General features: G+C 29.9%; 1 protein-coding gene across 1 annotated transcript in view; it reads right to left on the reverse strand.

Moving 5' to 3' along the window:
- The window catches only part of LOC129983828 (neprilysin-2-like), an 85,035-nt gene extending 73,381 nt beyond the window's left edge, over nt 1-11,654 (reverse strand). Inside the window, exon 1 of the mRNA XM_056093482.1 lies at nt 11,495-11,654. Coding sequence (XP_055949457.1) covers nt 11,495-11,553 — 59 coding nt within the window. The 5' untranslated portion in view covers nt 11,554-11,654. The remainder of the gene's footprint in view (nt 1-11,494) is intronic.
- Between the last annotated feature and the right edge of the window lie 8,396 nt (nt 11,655-20,050).

Here is a 20,050-nt window from a genome sequence, read left to right on the forward strand (position 1 = left end):
GCCAAATCTGCATATCTTTACGCGAAATATCCGAGAGATTGTATTTATGAGAGAAAAAAAAACCGGATTCGAGGCGAGAGGTAATGCACGTCACTCGAAAAAAACACATTTACGTCACTTGTTAAATTGTTCGTGAACCGAATACAGAACAAAGCTTTTGTTTCAAAAATGAATTTCCCGCGAAACAAAATATATTTAAAGAAATGTATTTTTATTGTATTTATATGTGGGTTTTGATAAACATTAAATAAACATCGTGTTAAATTATATGCGAACAGGACAAACTGATTTCCTGTAAGCGGAGTTTGCTCAAAATTTGATAGAAATCTTCAAATTCGATATAAAGACCGTATACCAGATTTCATCCATCTAGATCAAAGCGTTTGAAAGTTATCTTTGTCACGGACAGAGAGATAGTCGGACATTTTCCAAAAATGTGTTTTTCGAATTCAGGAAGTTCTAAAACCTGGAGATTCGCCAAAATTCCGAATTTGAATTTCTTGCCAATGACAATACTTTCAGTATACTACGTATGCGAGAAAATAAAAAAAAAATAAAAATAAAAAAAGGACTAGGCGATAAAATAAAGAGATTATAAGGTAAAATATTTTAGATTTCTGCATAATTATGACACAAACAGTTTTCAAAATATAACACTGAAACACTGAAAGCGTTACCCAAAAGCGAAATGTTACTCTAAATGTTCTGTCACGTTGCAATCTGTATAAACACTTATGGACATTAGCTTAAGAGCAAACTACTTTTAATGCTGTTGGCGAAGTGATAAAATTTAAATAGCAAAATCCATTTATGAGACAGCTAACATATTAAAATATAAAGGTGCATAGTAATTAAATTATTTAAATTTGTTACATACACAAAAAAAAAAAAAAAAAAAAAAACATAAAACATCTGCTCAAAGATAAATATTTATATTTAATATTTACATTGCAGTACTAACAATGGTTTTTAGCTACAAAAGCTTTCATTGATTTCATGCAAATCGCGCTACAAGTGATACTGTTCTTAGTGCACTTGCATTTTTATCATAAATTTGCTATATTTTTATGATAGAATTAATAAATAAGTAAAAGTATAATGGCATCTTTAATCTGTATCTTGTCTTTGAATTTACATTGATATAGGCTGTTTTTTTTTTTTTTTTTTTAAATTAGAGACTTTTTCTTAACGATTAGAGAAATTTTTTTCCAACGACTTATACTTAGAAATTACATTAAACAAACATCTAATGTAATTACAAATAGCAGTCTTGCAGATTCTCAAGCAAAAAACATATTTGTCTTTTATGGCCTAATTTTTGGTCTGTTACTTATTACGACACAGAATTTTTAACTCTCCTTCGAACATACTTACGACGAGAGTATGTCGTGAAATTGTGAAATTTGCGGATGGTCTAACAGGTTGTTTCACTGCCATTTTCCTTAACGTAAGATAAAGTTTTTTCGTTTCCTCCTCCATGCAACTAACTTTCCTCGCTTTTGCAAGTATTTAACTTGTTACATAATCTGTTGTGGCGAAACATCGTGGCGATTTTATGAGATTTTCCTTATTTTTTTTTAAGGCATTTCTTCAAAGTAAATGACTACTCCGAAACCTTTGAATAACTTTAATTCAATACTTATCGAACATAAGATGTCATATCAAGAAATAATTTTTATCAATTTAGATATCGAATCGGTTTTATATAACATACCGTACAAAGAAACAGAGAAAAATAGCTTCAACAAAATATAGAATACAGTACACTCCCGAGTATCCGGCCTAATGTGGCGGAAGGACTGGTCGGATAGTAAAAAAGCTGTATGGGTCGGAGTTCTATGAATTCATTTCTTTGCTCCTAAAACCAGAAGATAAAAGTTTTGATCCAATTTTCACTATTTTAATACGTATTTTCTTACTTCTTAATGAATACTAAGTCCTCCATTTATCTTAAAGTGAATGCGGCCTTGGCCCGGTATATCACAGAAGCAGTTGCCGGTAAAGTGTCCATTTAAAACAGAAGGTTCTGTTCTGATAGTTTATATTGTCACGTAGGTTCTTTAGTGTGGAACTCAATGACACACGCAAGAAGTAGAGCTAAACCAATTTATTAACTCAACTCTGAACTGAGAACACAGTGACTGGCAGATCTTCTGCTTTTATACTAGCAGGGAAAGTTCCAGAATACTTTTCTGGAGACAGTAAGAAAAGTACAGAACACTTGTCTGGTAAACTAAAGAAATGTCCAGAATCTTCTGGAACATGAAATAAAGGAAAACATAAAATCAAGGAATTAAATATTTACACAGACTGTGAATCGCATTGTCTCTAACGGGATTTGAACTTACGATCTCTTGATTAAGAAATCAGTGCTATGACCATTCGGCCATGGAGAGTCAACTGTCCCTTTTCAATGCGGCAATATATATTTATATACTACACTGCACGTTCCAAAAATTTATTAGAAAAAAGTAAGTTTAAGAATATAAACTGTTAACATTTTAACATAAATTCTGTAATGCCCAACTTAAATGCAGGAAACATAAACAAAACATTAATTTAAATCGTAGGTCTTAAGGCCTTAAATCGTCTTAAGAAAACTAGCTCAAACCGATTTCATCATTCGATGATAAATGATTACATAGATATAGAAAGGTAAGCCTAAGATAAAAGTCAAAACTTAGTTTTTAGGCTTTGAAAAAGACTTTTATAGATGACTTAATAGACGCCTCGATTTCCTCATTTAATTACGATTACACTAATGTAATATATTGTACGCTGCTTGATATCGTAAATTCCCTTTAAACGTGGAAACTGATGTACGGCAATTATTGCAAATACGCAAGCTAATCGAAAAAGGCCACAGAAATATACACGAAAATGCATTTGAATGAAATTTATTTATTAAAATATGTTTGACATATCATGACATATGTTTATGACATTATCTGTTTTGCTTAATCCATGCTATTTAGTTGAAACATGAGCCACTGCAGAACATAAAACAATTCATAGTTTTTAAAAATAAATATTAAGAAATAACTCCTGCAAAAGGGCTATTACGAAACAGGTCTCAAACCTACGCTGAAACTAGTAAAATAGAGGGAAATTTCTGTTTATAGAAATCTGTGACATTTTAATTGTTAATCTGTCCACTGTTGCAAAGTTCTATTTTACTAGCAGTGAAAGAGTCTTTTGATACATCAAAGTATGTATAATTATACAAGTAGATACGCCTCCATATAATTGATATAAATATCTGCTCCCACCGGTTTTGAAAGAATTATTTTTCGTTTACAACAGATGGCCCTAAACAAGGAACTTCCTCTATTCTTTATTCTCTTTTCAGTTTTCTCCAACTTTTTACATAAAAACTTTTCAAATCATTTTGAACAAAAGAAATAGTAGGTGTCTTTGTAGTATAGCATCAGATGCTTGTGGTGATGCTTTCCTTTATGTCTTATGCTGCCCCTCTGGAAAATATGTTCAATGTAAAAAAAAAAAAATGAATTTGTTGTTGACGTTCGCAGCTGCAAAGGAAATGTTTCATAATTTTAGGGTGAATTGTGTCATCTTCAACTGCTGAGTACTTTTGACATTTTATAAAATATAAAAGATTTTTATTACCGATTTCTTAATAAATTTCGTGTGCATAAAAGCTATTTTTTTTGTTTTAACATTTCGGTTATGCAAATATTATTTGATTGTGTAAACATTTTTTTTTTCTTAAGTATACTAGGGGCTCCTGTGGATTCTCGTTATTGCTAACGTTTCCTAACAGCTTCATATTTTTTCATTTGTTATTCATATTCTAGTTTGTTAAAATTGGTTATTTCCAAATGCTTCGTAACGTCGCTTGTAGTCGCAAAAGAATCTTCATGAGCAGATCACCTACACACATCTCTTGACAAAAATTTATTTCGTCAGATGGAAATACTTATTTCGAGCAGATTTTTTTAAATTGAAGTATAATTTTATGCTATTAATGGGTAAGAGAGATTTTGGAAGGTTTTTTTTTTCACGATAACTTTCAAAAATATAATTTAACAAAATTGATTTTTACAGCATTAAATGTCTTTTTTCAAGGTTTACCGTTTCCAAGATCCGATTACATCAAGAAAATATTAATTCCATACCTTTCTTGCCCCCCATGCATCAAGACAGTTGAATGTGAAATTAAAAGTGGGAAATTTGCATTCACACGTGGTATCCTCATTGTATGAGTTGGAAATTAAATCTTTTAATGTTAACATCACATACCAAATTTCATTCGCCGACATCATCGACTTCATCCATTATAATAACAGACAGATATTATTCCAAAAATGTCTTTTCGGATCTAGTTTCGATGTGAAAAAGAGACACAAATTTTCAGCCGTGAATTTGTACTTTCTCGCATACGAAGTATAGAGAAAGTATTATGATCATCAAATTCCAAATTTTGAAGAACCTTAAAGCCTAGCCCTTCCTTTCGAAAAACATATTTTTGACATTATGTCTGTCTGCCTGTCTATGACAAAGATAATTCGAAAACGCTTTGGGCTTGAGGGAGGAAATTTGGTATGAGGTTTTGTTTTTTTACAGATATCTTTATTAAATGTATAGATATCTGTTAGAGATCAGAGTATATCAAGGTTGTTCGAATATAAATTCACACATTACAAAACGAAGAGAGCTAGATGGGTAAAATTCGGCGCACAAAGTGTAGACACCTATCAAATTTTGAGCCAAATTCAAGTTTGTGCCCGGGTTTGACCGTTTGTTGATTTGTATTTTCAGAAACATGCAAACGCGATAATTCGAAAGTGCTGTGGCTTAAATATATCACTTCTGATTGGTGATTTTGTGAGCATAAATGTAATTCTGTGTCAATTTTTATTTCAGTTGGTTGGAAAGAACGCGTCTAAAACTCGAATTCGATTTTCGAAAACTTTTAACCGCAGGCCAGGAATTAATTGTTACAAAAGTAAGCTAAAGATTACGTGATAGATTCTGCAAAAATGTTAAATTTCATAGCTATTAAAACGCCAGTGACATGGAAGGTGTTTTCCGGTATAACACCTTTATTAAACAATATGCGAGAAATTTTGGGGGAGACAACTTCGCCGTTTTAATGACCACAATATTTTCTGTTTGTAAACTTTAATCAAGAGAAAATAAAAATGTAAGAAACAGCTACTGTCTGAAAAAAAGAATCGAACGATAATTTATTTATGAATTCCACCACCACAAAACAATCAACTTTATTTAATATTTTCTCTGTTAAAAATAACTTAAAATCTTTATTATGAACAGAATTATATGCGATCTTGATTTTTTCAAACTAGAAAAAATTCAAAACAAAATGCTAGAAAAAAGAAGTACTGTACGTGTAATTTTGTATGAATTCTGCAACACTTCTACGACACGATTAGGACGTGTGATGGAAAAGCCAGGACGACGAGTGAATTCATTAAGGACAGGTGGCAACAATGGATTTCCACTTCTCGTTTAGCTCACCTGGGATAAAAGCACATAAAACCTTCGGAGGGTTTGTTTTCAGAGCGGAGTATGCATATACAACATTCGCTCTATTTTTATTCAAGTGACGAAAAATCTAGTGGAAATTTATAATAATTAATTTTTAATTTAGATCGAAGGTAAAAAAACAACAACGAAAAAGTATAATAGAGGAAAATGGAATAAAAATGAATTGTAATACAAATTTTATATGCAGAAGATTTATCCACAGTATTCTTGGAAGTATTCTTACTAAGTTAGAAAATGAAAATAAAATATAAAAAATAATAATCAAGTTTTTTTGTTTTTTTTTGTGAACTAGAAGACTAAACTAAAACAGCCTTGTCCAAATATAATGGAGGGAAATGAAATATAAATGAATTGTTCTGGACAATTTTATAATTAGAAGAAACCTCTAAACAATATCAAAAGTATTTTTCTGTATATTAGGCGAAAATTGGAATTTTGTTAAGAAAAATTTTTATGAAGTGGAAAATTTAAAGAAAAGAAAAAGTGTTTTTGATTGCAACAAACAGAATCAGGTATATGTCATTATGCTGTTGCACTCGTTTAATTAGACGATTACTTAAAGCGTGAAACTTGAAAGGCAGGGATAAAAACATAATTTAGCTTAAGTTAACTTATCATAATTTATAAATAAACATAAAATTAGCGTCTTATTTCCTTACATAAAATTATGCTGAAATTTAATTTTGTATAATTCGGAAATGAGACTGAAATTAAAAATATCACTTTTTTTGATTTTCGATTCGTATTTGCTTAGTCAAATACTTTACTTTAATAAAATTAAAAGTATCTTCTTAAAACGTGCATTTTATAATTATAAATATAAATATATAATTATAAATATATAAATATTTATAATAATATATATATATATATATATATATATATATATATATATATATATATATATATATATATATATATATAAATTATAAATATATATTATAATTATAAATATAATTATAATTATAAATATATATATAATTATAAATATATAAATATAAATATATAAATATAAATATCAGCAAGTAGTAGATATTGGATTACCAATATTAAGTGGGCAATATAGAAAATACTCTGCTAAAGAAATTCATTTATTAAAAAAAAGAAGAATCGACAAAATCATTCTAGATTGATCCTTTCATCCGATTGGGACGAAAATTTGAAAAAAAAAATGTATCAATGTAATGAGAAGATCACATAATAAATTTCCTACATTTAAGTTATTTTACTTTATTTTTACCGTACACAAGAATGGACAGAATGACAAGCTTTATTTCATAACTTGATGCAAATCTACAAAAATTTTCTTCATCAATCTTTGAGACATCGTGGCAGTATGCACCGTCATGGACGAGAAGCATACATTTTACCGAGGAAGGATTTTCATCCTAAATTTCGCAGACGTAAAAAAGTTTGGTTCAAAAACTAGATTCCACCCTTCTATCTCGTTACTTTTTTTTTTCCCGAGTAATCGTATGCAGGGACAGACAGGCACTATTCAAAAAGTTTATTTTTTCCAACCAGATATAGCCAATACAATAAATTCATTAAAATATCTTTGAAAATTAAATTACTTTTTGTACTTCCTGCATAAAAAGTAAAAGTAAACATATATTAAGAGAAGAGCATTGCGAAAAAGTTTAGAAAATGTTTTTGAGATAAGTAAGCTAAATATTTCCAAATGCGCTGATATTATGACATAAATGTATTAAACCCTTTCTTCATTTGCATTACCTTGGTAATAAGGTTCAAAGTGATCATGTTATTGAAATGTTGAAATTGTACATTGTTTTTTACGTGGCGTGTTTGACCTGTTGGGCTATTTTGAAAACGATTCTTAGAAATTTTAAAACACAACAAATTTGTTATATTTTGCAGCAAGAAAGTTCAATAATTTTATTCCATTCAAATGGTGTAGAAATTTTTAAAAAAATCTGTTTGTAATTTCCTTTTATTTCAACAGAAAGGGAAGGCAGTTACAAACAAATTAATAAAGGGATTCACAACTGCTCTGTTTCGCTTATCAGCTAACATATTAAATTGACTTGTTTATGCAGTCATGAATAAAACAATGCCCTTCTAATCAAATAAACTTTCTTATTTTTATGCTCGGTTCGAATGAGTTGATAAATTTTCCATGTCAAAACCCACATCTTGGAGCATTTCAAGGTCTAGGTATCGTCCTTAAATACAAACGAGCGTCTTCGGATAAAGCGACAATGGTGAGACATTTGGTGTGATGAATGGAGCCAAAAATAAATGTTTCTGTGTGCATATCAAAAATACTGCGTTTTATATCTGTTTTATGAGAAATTATCTTAATGCGTGTTGAAAATGCAATTCGCTCTCGAATTATCTGTGATAAATGATTAAATTTATCTTTTGTGACTAGTAACCATCAAGAAATCTAAAATAATTAAATTATCTTTTGTAGTTGGCAATATTTATGGAATTTGGAACGTTTAAGTTTTCTTTTGAGTTTAACAACATAAAGAAACTAAAATAATTTTAAATTTTATTGAATTTGTGTGTGCTTTTTAATGCTTATATACTAATTAGAATCATTATGGTAAATCATATTTTGATTCTATTTATTATATACTAATTAGAATCATTGTGGTAAATCATGCTTTGATTCTAATTGTTATGTACTAATTAGAATTATTATGGTAAATCATGCTTTGATGCTAATTATTATGTTGTAATTAGAATTATTGTAGTAAATCATGCTTTGATGCAAATTATTAAGTACTAATTAGAATCATTATTTAAATCCTATTTTGATTCTAATTATTATGTACTAATTAGAGTTATCAGTGTAAATCATGCTTCGATTTTCTTGTCTATAATGCATCATTATAATTATTGTTTTATTAAAATTCTAGCAACTTTTTAAATTTTACATCTTATGCAATTTTTTCTTTACATATTACAAATAAAATTATATTTAAGGTTCCAGACGTACAGAAAACCCATCCAGAAATATCATGGACATCTCGATCTCGTTTCGAGATATATTTATATGATTTCCTTTTTCCAATTTCAAACTGTTCTCGTGAAATTACAATAGCTTGACAAATATAACCGAACATGTCATCAAACATTTTGCCGTGACGTCTTTTCCTTTCCTTCACAATGTGCAATGGATGACAGATAGATACGGCATATTTGATATGCAGCACGTGGGTAGAAATCAATTCTGTTATGCAAAAAAAAAAAAAAAAAAAAAAAAAATTCCCCCCTTTTTTGCTTTTGTGTTTATAGCAATTTAAAGAGCTTATTCTTGAGAAACGAATAAAAGAAAAGAGATCCCCCATTTTTATATAAATTATTTCAAATTACAGAAATTTCGTCGATTTTTTCAATACATGAACACAAAAATAAAATAGAAGAATTGGCATAATCGAATACAATTTTTCAACTATTTCAAATCCGTGTATTTATATTGTATCATTCCTTCCAATGATAAATGCGGAACCGTATTTTTAACCTTCTAAAACTTCGAATTAATCGTGATTTTACGCAAGAAAATTTCGGAGTCAACGAAAACATCATCATGGTTAGATTTTTTAATGTTCTTTAATGAAAACAATTTAGAAATCCAAATTGATTTTAATTATTCTTACAAAAATTAACACTTAATAGAAATTAATTTTGATTTCCTTCAATAATTAGTACTTTGTTCTCCTTAATTATAAACATAATTCGCCTTGATTAGCATTGATGGACAATAGTTACAGCATGAATTTAATATTTTTACTGAATCCATCGTGCGAATATTTATTTTGGACGCTTTTTCCCCCCGTTGATTGAAATTAAAATTTGGCACCTAAATTATAGTTGTAGTCACAAGATCACATAAGATTTCATTGATTTAAACTTTTGTGTTTACATGTATGCGAAAATACATAGCGACATATTTAGTTCAATTGTGATAATAACCTATTTTTTTATTTGCTAAATCTGTGTACCAAATTTTATCTGCCTAGCACTTCATCTTTTGTAGTTCTCGAATTCACTTATACTCTAAGACAGACAAACAAACAGATTTCTTTGAATGGATTCGGCGTAAAATTTGTAAAATTGGTCTGAACTATTTTTAGCTCGATTCGTTTCTGTATTATCTAATTCACAAACCGAGATAATGCTCAAAACATGTTTTTCGAATTCAAAAAGGTCAAAAATGAAAAGAATTATTATTATTATTATTTGATAATGATTGTAACGTTTTCTTTATATTACGTATATGAGAAAGTGAAAAGTAAAGAGAAGGTAGTTCCGAAAGTTTTTAATTAAAAAAAAAAAGATAAATTGACCTAGTTGTTTATTTTTTACATTTAAAGCATCAAACTGTATGTTTAAGTTGAAATCTAAATCAGTTGACCTCTGAAAAGTGCCAAGTATGAAACTTTAAAAAATGGAGAGACAACTTCCAACAATCGAATCAGGTTATAATATTTTATTTTTCAAACTCGGCATTTTTTTAAAACTTTTATTATTTTGAATTATGGGCTACTTTTAATCATTGCTTGTATCCAATGATAATGAACATTTTTCACAAGAGCAAATTGTTATTTAAATTCACTTCGAAATAGCGCAGCCCATCATTATTTAAAACTCGATTTCTATATTTGCCTCGGACAAATAAGCAAAAATGTTTAATAATACAATGCATATATTAAGAGCGCTTTAATAGAGCTTGGTAAGAGTTTTAACAACTTGTTTATGAAATATCACTAAAGCAGGGGGAAAAAATCCTTCCGTACCTTGAAATAGGACAGAAAACAATGCCTCTCCATCAATGACAAACACATGAGTGATTTTTATAAAATCAATCAAACTATGCTATCAACAGCTCATAAATAATCTTACTAATATATAATAAATTATTTTCATTATTTAAATCTCTTTTTTATATATTTCCGCAACTAATTTATCTTCTGTCTTTAATGAATATTTCCTTTCGCAATGACATAGAATAAGACCTTTATTTCATTAAAAAAAATCAATCATTCCTTCATTACTTTATAAAATTCATTAACTATTTAAATTAAAAAAGGTAGAAGAAAAGAGTTTTACTTTCACAGATAGTTAGAGATAAAAAAAAAGAGGGGGGGGGAGGCAAATATCTTAAAATAAGGAAATACATGAAATTTTTTTAATTTAAAATAAGTTTAACATTCCGAGAACTAACTTTAATAACTTTCTTTAAATCAATGTACTGTAGTTTTAACAATCACTTCTTATTCAAAGGCTTCATATTGAAGTGCATAAAATTTTACAAACACTATCTATAAAAAGATCGAGACATACACAAGCACATATAAAGAAAATGTGAAAAAATTTTTATAGGGAAAAAAATTTTTTTAATGCAATATTTGATGGAGAAATTGTTTCAAAAATACCTTCTTATACCTTATAAGAATATATACCATATTACCTTATAAGAATAAGAAATAGCTTATAAGAGATTTTTAGTCGTTACTGAACGTAAGGATTAAACCGCTTTTAAATGTGCTGCGTACTTTCAATCGCAAATTTAAATCGTCGCTTAAATTTGGTTTTTCTAACGGAAAAATATCATTATTTGAAAGAATTAAATCGCTTACTGAAAAAACATAGACGAGGAAGGAGGCCATTGAATTCTTGCTTAATATTGCTTTCTCGCAATATTACTAAAGGTATCCTAAAAATTTAATTTTCTCTGCTATTTTCCAAGAACCCTTTATGAAATATTGAACTATTTCTAGAATAAATATTAGAGAAAAATAATCTTAAAAAGTGTGCCTCACAAAAATAAGTAGTCTTTTTTTTTTTTTTTTTTTTTTTTTTTTACAAAAACATCCTTTCAAAATTTTTGCAAAGACGGATTGTGATTTTAAATCTGTTTTCTGTATTTCTTTTTTTGAAACGAAAATTTAAAATATCGAACACAAATCTACGAGCAAACGATCATTTAACTTACCTAAATTTTTCGGGCTCGGAGGTGAGCGTCAGCTGGCTGTGGCACACGCTTGTCGACATCCCGTAACTTATCGTTTGGTGATTTTTCCAGCCGGTCTATTACTACTTCCTTCCCGCTACGCGACCTCCGAGGATCTGCTGCTCGGACGCCCGCCGCCATGGCTTATCCTAACCTGTTCTCCGCCCCACCACCTCCTCCCCATGTGTCATTCGCGAACGGTTAAAAAGGGTCAACCCCCTCAAACTGATCTCTCTCTCTCTCTCTCTCTCTTTTTTTTATAATCAATTCCCTGCTTTTTTTTCTTTTTTTTCCTCCTTTTACAGAAAGTGAAACTTTTCGTGTTACATATGATCTGAAAGAATAGAATAAGAATGTAAAATAGGAATTATTTTTGGCGGGAAAGGATTCTGGTAAAATACCCGATTGTTCTGTGCTTCTCGACACCTTTTGTCAGAAACAAAACAGAACATATGTTCGTTTTACCGCGAAGGAACAATCGTGCATAAGGTCGCCGCATTTCGTGATTTTCTGAAGAAAAGGTAAATGTGTGTGAATTACGACATCGGATTCTTAAAAATACTCTGTCATTTAACTGCCGAGTTGCCAGCAATCATCGGCAAAATGTATGCTAACGAGTTTGCTGCGGTGGTTCTTTGAATCACAGGTCAAGGTATGGAGCAGATGTCGAATTCTTGAGTTATTCATGCTTTTTGAAATTTTTGCACTTGGCATCATGATTTTGGTTAGCATTTCAATGTGTTTTTATTTTTATTTATCGGTACATTGCCTTGAATTCTTTTTCTTGTGTGGCAACAGTTTACTTTTACTTTCAAGGAACTATCATTTATCTTTCGAAAGGTGTCGTTTCCGCGGCTCATATTATAGATCTAAAAGCAATAAATAAAATATTTTTTCAGAATATTTTTTTAAAATAATTGTTTTATTTTTGGAATCTACCAAACTGTTAATTGTTATTCATAATTGCTTTTTTTAAATAAACGGATGTTTTTCTCATTCTTTTTTTTTTTTTTTTTTTTTGAAATTCTACCCTACAGTGCTAATTAATAGAATATTCACCAGTATAATAATGTTTGATTGATTGAAATGTTAGACGTTTTTCTCTTGATATTAAATCCAAATACGGAAGGGACGAATTAAAGATTAGAAGCACTAGGCGCTGGCCAAAATATCGGAATGAAAAGAGCACCTAAGTAAAGATTTTTAATTAAAATCTTAAGATACTTATATATACTTTTGATTCCTTGAGTTTTCACTTTGAAAGTAAAATTAATATGTATTTTTCCGCTGTCTGTTCAAAATATTTTCATAGTTTCGATAGGCGATAATTATCAACATTTGAGATTAAATTATTACATTTCTACTTGTAAAATTCTTGAAAAATATTTCTTAATAAATATTTTTTTAGTAATAATCCTTTGATCTGCATTTGTAAACTATACATAAAGACTTGTTTTTGAAATACCTTTTCTAGTAATTAAAGTAAATATTTTGAAAATATCGAAACAGATCATGAGGCTGAACACAATTTTATAAATTATAAAATAAATCACGCCGCTTATTTTTTAGGTTAATAAATTCGTAATAATTGAAATAAATGGTGATATAAATAAAATATAATTACAAAAATTTTAAAAAAACGGGAAATTTTATTATTTTAGAACGCAATAATAACAAGGATAAATATTGGATAGATATGTGTAACATCTTCGAAGAATTCTAGAGTCAGGAGTAGGGATTGCAATACCGGACCAAAAGTTCAATACCGGTATTCGGTATTTTTTAAATCTCAATACCGGGATACCGGTATTAGAAATTTTAGAAAAAGAAAGAAAACACAGGTGTTTCTTTGTTTTATTTGCCAGTTTTGTTAGAGAGTGTAAATATTACAAAAAATAATTTGTAACTTATAAATTATAACAGTATATAATCACAAAAAAAGTAAAGAAACATCTTATTTATTTAAATCACAAAAAAGTGTAAATATCACTATTCAGTCTGGGGTACAAATTACAACTTTTTGAAATGTGATCTTAAAAAACATAATGCATCAATTGTACTGTCATTAAGCCTTAAAAGTAATTTTGTGTAAAAATTACCAGCTGTCGAAAACGCTCTTTCAGCATCTACGCTAGTTGGTGGTACTGTTAGCAATGCGCAATATATTTTTTCCATGTATTTACCTCTAAATCCCTCATCTTCAAATAAATTGATTTCTCGTCAGATGGTTTTGGATATAGCTGATTTCTGTATTGTATTTTGATTCGTTGAAATTTTCTTATTTATCGCTAATTCTAATTTTTGTTCAAGAGACAATTCCTTTTCACTATCGACATTAATGTCATCATAATCTTCGATAACTGAACAGAATTCTTTTGAATGTGGATAGGTTTGTGGGTAGAAAATTGTAAGAAAATTTACTATAAATTTAATCAGATTTGAATTGGTTATTTTCTTTTCTTCTTTTTCATTTTTATTTTTAAAATCATTATAATTATGTAAATACCGTAAGACATTTTCTATTTCGGTATGCCTTTCTTCTGTGCGATTTTTCAATGCAATATATAATTCTTCAGATAGTGATGTGTGCTGTTCTTTCAGTGACTGCAACATGAAATTTATTGTTGCATTAGCTGTTAATAAATTAAAATCTCTCCGACATAATGCCTCGATAGTCAGTTTTATTGGAAGTAGAGTTAATATAGTTCTGGATATTAAGTCGAATTCACTATCTGAAAAATTAATTTACAGGTTTACGTCGATTATTGCTGTTTGGATTGGATTTCTCAGTTTCAAAAATCGTTCCATCATTAGGAGTAAACTATTCCAACGTGTTTTAGAATCTAATATTAACATATATTCTGTTTTATTTTCAGTTAATATATATTTTAGTAAAATATCCTTTTTATAGGGGAACGTTTAAATATCTTAACAATTTTTCGAACTTTATAAATTATAGGAAGCAATTGTTGATAGGTTAATATTTCATCCTCATTGGCAATATCTTCTTCAACAATTACATTGTCATTATCTTAATTGTCAATATCACTCTCACTCTTACTCTTTTCAAAGTTGGAATCTGAAATTTCTATATCCACAGTATTTGGATTCTTCTGTTCTTTATTTTTTTGGTATAATACATCTATTACTCCTAATTGAATTCCATGTGCATAGCACAACTGCTGATTTGCACCAATCAACTTTCCAACTTTTTTCATAATTATTACTCCATAAATCGTTAAGGATACAATATTTTCTTTCAGGGATAACCCATGTTTCTCTAATTTAGATTTAAGCAATTAATTAAGCTGTTAATTAGTTAATTAATTTCGCCCGTTATGGAGACATAAAAACAAAAACGTATACTATTTTGCTATGTGCGCTATCCCTGAACATATAGTGGAGAAATTTTAAAAATTTCTAGTAAATACCGAAAAACCGGTATTTAAACTTGCGAATACCGGTATTACAAAATTGTGCAAATGGCTCAAAATACCGGTATTCGGTATCCCGGTATACCGGTATTGCAATCCCTAGTCAGGAGCCTTCAACAATCTTTATTATCCGTATTTCTGTTCTTCTGAATAAAATATGGCTAGAGAACGATTCAGAAGGATTGACTTGAAAAGCCTTTTATTTTTATATCCAGAGGAAAAATTTGTTAAATTTTTTCTTCGCTTTTTACAATAATAGGGAAACTAAAGCAAAATGTATCATTACACTGAGACATCTATTTGGAGATATAAATGTTTCTGTAACTGATTCTCCACAGAAGAGTATTTTCTTTAGAATTGCAAATAACATCAAATTCCTGTCTTCCTTGAAGTTTAATGCCACCTCCAGTTTCTACTTTTTCCTTTCTATCTTCTTTCCTTTGGCAATCATCGAAGGGTTTTTTTCATGAGCAGTTATTGCCTTTCGATGCTTCGTGCAGTTAATTACAACGAAAAGAAAGAAATCTTTCATTGACCATGTTTTAACATCCTTTCAGCATCTCATTTACAATCATTCCAAATAATTTCCAATTGAGTAGTGACAATGCACGACATTCATTTAGGTACATTGTTCACGAACGACCCACGCAAGCTTCATTCTACCCTTGCCATAAATATCTTGCAAAAGCACATCGCAAGTCTCTCGCTCAAGCGCTCCAGGCCCATCCGCAAACAGTGAGTGTTCAGTCCAAATAACTGGATAAAAATGATCTGAGAAAATATTAGTATACTATGAAAATCCAACCTGTCAGTACACTTTATGCCAATTCTGATTGGTTTTTCGCATTGATGATAAGAAAAACATCATTCCAACGACGTGATGTGAAATATTAGTAAATATTCGGATTTAGATGGTTGTAAATAAAGTCAGAACAGCTTAACATCTTAGAGATTAGATGAAAGAGTTACATTCTGGAGTAGGGATTAAGGACTCCGATATCATTCTAAGGAAAAAATCCGACACTCCGAAGTAACCGAAGGTAAGTGAGGAGGTCGCAAATACTCAGACCCAACAATACACCAAGCTCGGTTGGTCTTTGTGATGGAAAATTATCAAATTGGCATAGACTATCCAAAAACTCTGCCCTTAATCTCTAATTGTATCATCACCTTTCGAATCGTTTAAAAAAATCCATGAACTTTCAGATCAGATAGAAATATTTGACAGTGTATCTCAATTCCTAAATAATATCAGAAAAAGAAACACCAGCAGTATTCGAGTATAGAAATCAAATCGATTGGGGCAAGTTACTGATTATTCTAGGAGATAATCACAATGAAGGAAGAAGTGAGACAATCTACTGAAAATATCTTTCAGGATCTGTTTACTAATCATCCACACACCCCACTGGCAAACTGTTGGATAAATAATCGGAAATAATTCTTAAATTTTTATAGTCATGGTATGATAGCTATAAGATAAACAAAGACAATAAAAGCAGTCATTAATACGACTTTCCTAAATTCTACGAATTTGTAAAGTCAGATTACATGCGCTGTGTTCCATGTCTTCATACTCCAGATCAACTTTGATGCTTCATATATCAGCGTTTCAGTCACTCGAAACCTTTTATTGTTGGTAAGGTGCTGAAGTTTGAAGAGGGGATGCCATCTCAGATGTCATCCTCGTCATTTGAATATGGCTCAGAATTACGAGTTCCATCTCAAAAGAGCTTTCATGTTGCATCCGTTATGTTAATGTAACTAAACTAAACCATAACTAAGCTTTTTGTAACGTGCACCCGAATTGAATTTTCAAAGGTTTTAACTTCTAAAGTTCTAATTTTATTCATCATCATTATATGTATTCTATTAAATGTTCTAAATGAGTTTCTAAAGAACACTTCTAAATACATAACAAAAGAAAAAGATCATGAGCTGTAAAATAGAGTCTATTTAATTCCATGTTCTAAATTTCATGTTTCTCTAAATGCCAGTTAGAGTAAAGAGTCATATAGATAAAAATCGAAGACATATATCGTATATTAAAGATAAGTGGATTGTATCATTTCATGAATCGGTAACCTGGCATTAGTTATGCACCCACTGTTTAAAAAAGTGATCAAATCAAATTATTATATCTGAAGCATTTTTGAAAAATGCAATCTTTAACTTAACAGAAAACAAAATCTATAATACCAAATGTCCCTATATAAAGTAGAAAGCAGAGAAAGAAACACATTTTAAAAGCACTCCGACAAGAAACTGTTTGAGCACCTTAGTGGACGAAATAATCCATTTGCTAAAATGCTTAAATGTTCATTCCGTACTAAGTAATGAATGAGAATCTATCCAAGAAAACAATTCTGACGATTTAAACAATAAGAAATAATATCTTTGATAGTGCATAAATAGAAATCTTCTGAAATAACAGAATGTTCCATGCTTATTGAAACGTTTTTTTTTTTTCAAAAAAATAGTAATTATCGATTAAGTTCTTTTCACCTATAGGGAAATGTCGCCCGATTTTTTTATACATTAAAAATTCTTGTTTATCAGAAGTAGTTAAAGAAGAATAAAAAAAAAAAAATGACATTTTCACTATGCAAAATTCAAGGTAAATTAGAACCAAACGTTTCACTTTGAACTCTTTTCACTATTTTTTTTTTTAAATAATAATACGTATTTCGTAAGAAAAATATTTCAAGTTTCGTTTATTGTTATTACTTTGAATCTTAAATTTGTTTTTGTTCTTTGATCATCCACATTGATTTAAAATTTATTCTTACGACATTAGCTTTTCTCATTTATATAAATATTTCATTCGAAATTTTATTCCCGCGTTAGTTTAGGAATGAATGATGAAATTTTATGCTATATATTAGTGCGGAAAAACCAAAATCTAATCCATGCGCCGTTCATCCACTACTTGTACGTACTTTAAGATTGAAATAGTTTCGCCCAAAATGCATTTCCGAGCAGATTTTAGAGCAAGGAGGTTAAATTCACGAGCCACACGCGAATATTTTTGCGGTTCAGCAAACATAAAAATACGTGACGCAATATTAGGTATTAGACCTGAATTTAAAACAAGTTTTGAAAATTTTAAATCCTTGCGAACAACATTTTCTTTTTCTTCGATTTCTTCATAGATGTAGAATCAAACCTAATCACTTGTAAAGGGAGAAATCAAAATGTAGCGCTGTTTACAGATAAGAAGGCGAGATTCATTCTAGTCGTCTTAATTTTACATATATTTATTAAGAGGTTTTCTCTCCACATTTGGCATATGTCGGAACTATTTATCTGTATTTTCGCTTATGAAAGGAAGCAAGTTTTCTTTCATGTCCAAAATTATTCATATTCACTATGAATCTGTTTTGAAATGAATCACTGTGAACAAGATTTCCATAGAAGTAAAGAATCTTCCATAGAAGATTAGAGATACCAAGAATATCCGATTTTTATACATTTTTTTTGTAAGTATGAAAGTTCTTTCTTTGAACATATATATTTAAACCATAGTTATTTGGCTTGTCTTAGTATTTGATTTCGAATATTATTTTAGAAAATCGTCCATTCTACCAAATCGCAAAGAGAGGTCCGAATTTCAGAAATGGAGCTAGAAAAATTAACTGTCACCAAGTGAAGCAGCCAATATTAATGTGGGATGCTTTTTCACAATAATTTATGATTCTAAATTAAAAAATATTGATAATTTTTCTTTCCATTTAGTATGCTAATGAGGTGAACGAAGTGGGGTGAGTTCTATAACTGAATCATTTTTTGGAGATTCAATTTAACGAATGAATATCCTAATAATAAAGCAAATTCTAATTTAAGCTAATAAATTTTATAAATTGAATGATTCTAAAATCGTGGAATAAACGAAGAGAAGGAAACAGGCATACAGAAATAAATCACTTACACATTAGAGCATGGGGTTGCAAATTCAAAGTGCAACCGTTGCAAGGGATTCCTCACCATGACAATCAAGAAAACAACTTACTCATATAAGGTGTTCATTATAGGTTTAATGGAAAACAAAATCACATTAGCACAAAAATTAAGTTGTGTGTATAACTAAAAGCGTGTATCACTTCGAAAAGCATGTCCTTTGAAGATAATATTCAAGTATTCAAATGCTTGGTGATGATACCGATTCCTACTTGTCACAGTATTTGCCATTCTGTTAAGCATTCTAATTGGCATTATTTATGTAAACGTGTTGCTCTGTTATAAATGTGAAGACCAGTAAACTTGTGTTATGCCCTTTAATTGATGAATAGTTTCCTTCCACATGATCCACCGGCAAAAATAACCTCTGCAAAGTTGCGTTTGCGATCTGGTGTTATAATGTCTATTATAAAAGCTATATGTGTACAAGACTTATTCTTAATGCTTTTTCCGGGATTTTAGAATTATCCTGCATATAGGTACTGAAACAATAAAATTTGAGCGTTGTATTAATTGTATATTTATACCTTATATATCTATGATGTGAGATCTACAGGCGGATAACAAAATAATGGAAATATTTGTGAATAAAAGTGACATTTAAGAATACTGTTCATATTCATTAAAATATAATTCAAACAAATATTCTTTTTCAAATATAAAAAGCATATTTCATGTTACTATGAGGTAGCTTTAGTGAGAATGTATATGTTCTGGGTTATTGTAAAAGGCATAAATGTCCAACCTCACATATTTTCAAAGTGCCCAAATTTTAAAAGCCTGACTAGTTGGAGAATTGTAACTGAAACATCGCAGTTTTTAGGTGTTTCTGAAGGTGTGGTGTCTAAAGTCATGGAAGTCTACCAATAGTGCGGCAAAACAATCTCGACAACGCAAAATAGTGGACCGAAGGAGAAGCTGGATGATAGAGGCCGAAAGTATTGAAGCGGATTGTAATGTCTAAAAAGAAAACAGCCGCAGTCCAAGTAATCGCACAGCTCAAGCATCATCTAGCTTCTCCATTGTCAATAATTACAGTTAGGAGGCAAACAATTTATATCTTATAGATGCTAATGCCAAACGTCGTCTACAGTGGTGCCGTAACCACGAAACCTGGTCGATTGATAAATGGAAGATAGTTACGAGG

The sequence above is a fragment of the Argiope bruennichi genome, chromosome 9 (assembly GCF_947563725.1).
Source record: "Argiope bruennichi chromosome 9, qqArgBrue1.1, whole genome shotgun sequence".
Taxonomy (NCBI): Eukaryota; Metazoa; Arthropoda; class Arachnida; order Araneae; family Araneidae; genus Argiope; species Argiope bruennichi.